The sequence below is a fragment of the Microtus ochrogaster genome, chromosome 10 (assembly GCF_000317375.1).
Source record: "Microtus ochrogaster isolate Prairie Vole_2 chromosome 10, MicOch1.0, whole genome shotgun sequence".
NCBI lineage: Eukaryota > Metazoa > Chordata > Mammalia > Rodentia > Cricetidae > Microtus > Microtus ochrogaster.
This window is the reverse complement of record NC_022016.1, coordinates 74,468,709-74,473,295: the sequence shown is the minus strand read 5'-3', so window position 1 is coordinate 74,473,295 and position 4,587 is coordinate 74,468,709. Positions and strand designations below refer to the sequence as shown.

Here is a 4,587-nt window from a genome sequence, read left to right as displayed (position 1 = left end):
TACTCCAGGGCCGGGCTTGGTGGCTAATAGATCATTTCAGCCCTTTAAATTCTAATAGGCACTGTTCCGCCATAAAGACTGTCATTTCCCACGGCTCACACGGATAATCACCATGCTGGTTGCCCCGAGAGCTGGGGATGGCAGGTTGCAGGCATGTCTGTGAAGACAGAAGTCGTCTCTCAGGCTCTGCCACCCAGGCCTTCCCCACCAGACACTGCCCTCACAACTGAGGTGTGCTCTGCGGTCCGAGAGGCCCGGCTCGTGGCTTGTTCCCCCAGCTTAGGGAAGCAGCTCTTCTGTTAGCCAACCCCAGTGGATCATAACCGTCTCCTTGAGCATTTTCCCTTCCACAGCCTCAGGTCCCTTGACACGTGCCAGCAAGCAGCACACGGCCCACCATCCCAGGGGACAGCACTCCAGGGCCCCCTTGGAGAGTATCCAAGGGTGTGTCCAGACATACCAGACAGTGAAACTGCTGGTTATGGTTTTTTTCTTTTGTTGTTGTTGTTGTTGTTGTTGACGGTGGTTGTTTTGTTTGTGTGTTTGTTTTCGTTTTAATTGTTTTGTTAACTTGTCACAAACTAGGATCTTCTGGGAAGAGGTAACCTTAATTGAGAAAATGCCTCCAATAGTCTGTCTTAAAGACATCTGTGTGACATTTTCTTGATTAATGATTGATGTGTGAGGGCCCAGTGTCACCACTGTCCACCAGGGGCAGTGTCACCCCTGGGCAGGTGATCGTAGGTTGTGTAAGAAAGTAGGCTGAGAGTTGGGTGGTGGCACACACCTTTAATCCCAGCATTCAGGAGCTAGAGGCAGGTAGATCTCTATGTTTGAGGCCAGCTTGGTCTACAGAATGAGTTCCAGGACAACCAGGGCTGTGCAGAGAAACCCTGTCTCAAAAAAAACCAAAGACAAACAAAGCCCAAAAACAAATGAAAAAAGAAACAAGGCTGAGCAAGCTATAAAGAGAGCAGGCCAGTGAGCAGGCTTCCTCCTTGGCATCTGCTTCAGGTCCTGCCTCCAGGTTCCTGTCCAGACTTCCCGTCATAGTGGACATAAACAAGCCCTTGTCTCCCCGAGTTGCTTTTGGTCATGGTGTTTTACCACAGCAATGGGACAGAAACCAAAACCTAGGGGCTATGACAACACACCAGGGCAAAGGTACTCAACTCAGAGACTGAGAGTGAGGTCGGGGGAGAGAAAGGCTGAGTTCAGATAATCCAGGATTAACTGAGGACTCCCCTAATTCATCATATCCCCAGACCCTTCACAAGAAGTGTAGAGCTGTTGGCTCAGGCTTCCACAGCAAACAAGTTGAAGACCTTGGGCTGGAACTGAGTGGGACTCTCAGTGTCCAGGAGACTCTTTCTCCTCTGCTTACCTCTCTTCTCCCTCTAAGGGTTCTTTACTCTCTGTCCTTTCCTCAAGGTCCCAGCTGGTTTGCCCCTTCCTCCTCCAGTTCTGCTTGGTCACCCTAGATACATCTCGAGGGCAAGACTCACATCCGCCTGTGTGCTGGTAGGCTGCCTCCCTCACAGAGAGCAGAGTCTGGGGCCAAGTGCATGCCCCATGAGCTGCCGAATGAGCTGTGCTGTAATGGGGCTTCTGTCTTCTTAACCCAATCCCAGTGGTCAGCAGCTTGAGTTTGGAGACCCCAGCTCCTATGCAAGGACTCCTCGAGTGATCGTTATGCAGTATAAAGGTGAGCAGGGACAAACAGTAGGTTATAAATGTATCGTCTGTTTATTTTTCATTAACAAGAGTGTTCCACTTCTTGCTATCAAGTAGAGCTCTGGAGAAGGGAGAGATAATAAATTTGCATAATAATCCTAGAGGTCCTCACAGGGAAGGGCAGGAAGTCCCCTTTAATCTGATGGAAACAGAGAAGCATCGAGTGGGTGGACTGGAGCAGCTGAGAGACTGGAGCAGCTGAGAGACTGGAGCAGCTGAGTGACTAGAGCACTCTAAGGGACTAGAGTTAAAAAAAAAAAGTACAAGGGCTGCAGAGAGAGTTCGTCTGCTGAGCGAGGAAGAGCTGCTGACACAAACATCAGAGAGAGAGTGGGGGAACATGGGACTTCAGTCAGTACCTTGGCCAAAGGTGACAAGACATTCAAGCAAAAGTCCCAACATAAAAGCAACGCCTCCTCAGCTACAGCCTCACCTCTGAGCATGCTGTTCAGCTTACCTGGTGTCCATAGGAACCAGATCCAGGAGGCCATTGCCACCTCCATGGGCTAGCATCCACTTGGATGCACAGGACCAGTCTTCAGTCGTCACATGGTGTGGCTGGGGCTGAAACAGCGGCACTAGCCGGAGCTTCAGCTCTCTTACCAGTTCCTGGAGGCTGAGCTGGAGTTCTTTAGATAGAGTCTTCACACAAGTCAATGCAAGAGAGAGGAAGCCCTGCACCGATACTAGACTTCCTGCTAATGAAGGCAGAGAAACTTAAAGGTGCTCGTAGTTGCACCCTGAGTCGGGGAAGAGAGAATGAGTGTGTTGTATTCACGCTGCCACCCATGACCCCAACTACCCAAGCTCACAAGAGACACAAACGGGAGCATGCTTTCCTGTAGCAGAATAGCCTTAAAATTAATAACATCACAACAATTACAACCGTCTCCAGAGCCCTTACCCACACAAACTGTTCTCAGAGCCCTGTGATGAGCAGGGAAGAACAGTGATCCCTAGGAAACGGGGGCTCAGATGTCACCAACATGTCCACAGCCCCACCCTGCCCTGCTGTGGCTCCCCAAGCTGCTCTCTTCCTGCTTACAGCAGCATCAGGACCACGATGGCAATGATCATAAGGACTCCAGCCAGGATGCAGAGGCCCAGGAAGACGATGTCACTAGTGTCCTGGGCCACCACAGTCCCAGGTCTCTCCAGGACCTCTGCCTCGTCCCCGGATGGTGCCTCCTGAAGGTGCTCAGCAGTGGCGGCGTAGGGCCCGAGCCAGTGAGAGCCCGACAGCAAGTGGGCGGATGCCTCCTTGCGCCTCGGCTCACAGCGCACCTCGTACTCGTGGATGTCCTCGTGGCCGGCAGCAGAGAAATCGATGTACAGCACACTCACGATCACGGAGGTGTTATTTCTTCTCTGCGGGGGTCACAGATACTTGTTCACACCCAAGGCGGCTACGGCTCTCCCGGTTCCTCTAAATATACATAGGCCTGATCCCCTATCTTAGCCACAGCTTCCTTGATACCTCATCTCTCAAAGGAGCAGAAGGGCCAGCAAGTTGCCTCAGTGGGTAAAGGAACTTGCGCCAAGCCTGACAACCTGAATTAGACCACTGAAACCCAAATAGCGGGAGGAGAAAACTAACTCCCATAAGTTGTCCTCTGACACACACACACACACACACACACACACACACACACACACACACATGCTTAATTTAAAATAATTATAAAAGGAGGCTGAGAACTAGAAGGTTAAGCCCAGTGTTTCCAGAGAGGCACAGAAAGATGGGCCTTGATGTTGCTATTGCTCTTCAGAGGTTGGACCTGCATTAAAGTGCCCAGCCTTTACCCTTCCAGGCAATGATTCTATGGTCTATGGCCCTACATTTTGGGACAGGGTAGAGTTCTGAAACTGAGTATTCATGAGTCCTTGGCTCTAGGACTTCATGATTTCATTTCTGGGACTCTTCGTTTGAGAGTGAAGGTGGGCATGTGTTTGTGTGTATGAACATGTACATGTGTGTTTGTGTATCTGGAGGCCACAGATCAACTCTAATTACATGCCCCAAGAATCACCCACCTTGTTTTTCAGAGACAAGGTCTCTCGCTGGAATGTGGGGCTCGAAGATTAGGCTGGATTGGCTGGCCAGCGAGAACACATAAGCCAGCTTCTACCTCTCTGGCACACACCACCATGCCTAGCTCTGACTGGTCTGGCCTAGCCTGGAACTTGCTATGTAAAGTTCAAAATCAGAGATCTACCTGCCTTTGACTCCCAAGTACTGGGATTAAAGATTTATGCTAGGCTGGAGAGATGGTTTAGTGGTTAAGACCCTGGGCTGCTCTTCCAGAGGTCCTGGGTTCAATTTCCAGCAACCACATGGCAGCTCACAACCATCTCTAAATGGACCTGATGCCCTCCTCTGGCACTCAGGCAAACCTTCATACAGAGCGCTCATATATAAAAAAATGTATATAAATAAATAAGGGTGTGTGCCACCATACCCATCTTTAAGGGTTTCTGTTTGTTTTTTAATAAGCTTGGATCTGGGGATAAAACTCATGTCTTCACGCTTGCATGACTAGCACATTACCAACGGAGACATCTCCCCAGCCTTCTGGAACTTTGTCTCCTTCATCCCATAACCACTCAATGTGGCTGTGTCCCAAGAGAATCCCTAGGGGCTTCAGGGCATGAAGCAGAGGTGAGAACAGACTATTCTGGCCGCCAGACGCCCCTTGACCTCCTTCTACTGTTTAAAGGACAGTGGCTTTCTGGAAGCTGGGAAGGTAGAGCAGAGGACTGTGGGGGCCAGAAGCAAGTGGCAAGGCACGGGCATCGGGCCAAACCAGACTGCAAACCCCCAGGGTGCACTGCCCAGGGACTTCCTCAGGCCCC

At 50.7% G+C, this 4,587-nt stretch overlaps 1 protein-coding gene across 1 annotated transcript in view; it reads right to left on the bottom strand.

Moving 5' to 3' along the window:
* Positions 1–2,696: 2,696 nt before the first annotated feature.
* Positions 2,697–4,587, bottom strand: part of Cdcp2 (CUB domain containing protein 2) — a 15,921-nt gene continuing 14,030 nt past the window's right edge. Inside the window, exon 6 of the mRNA XM_013348495.2 lies at positions 2,697–3,102. Within this exon, the coding sequence (XP_013203949.1) occupies positions 2,776–3,102 (327 nt within the window). The 3' untranslated portion in view covers positions 2,697–2,775. The remainder of the gene's footprint in view (positions 3,103–4,587) is intronic.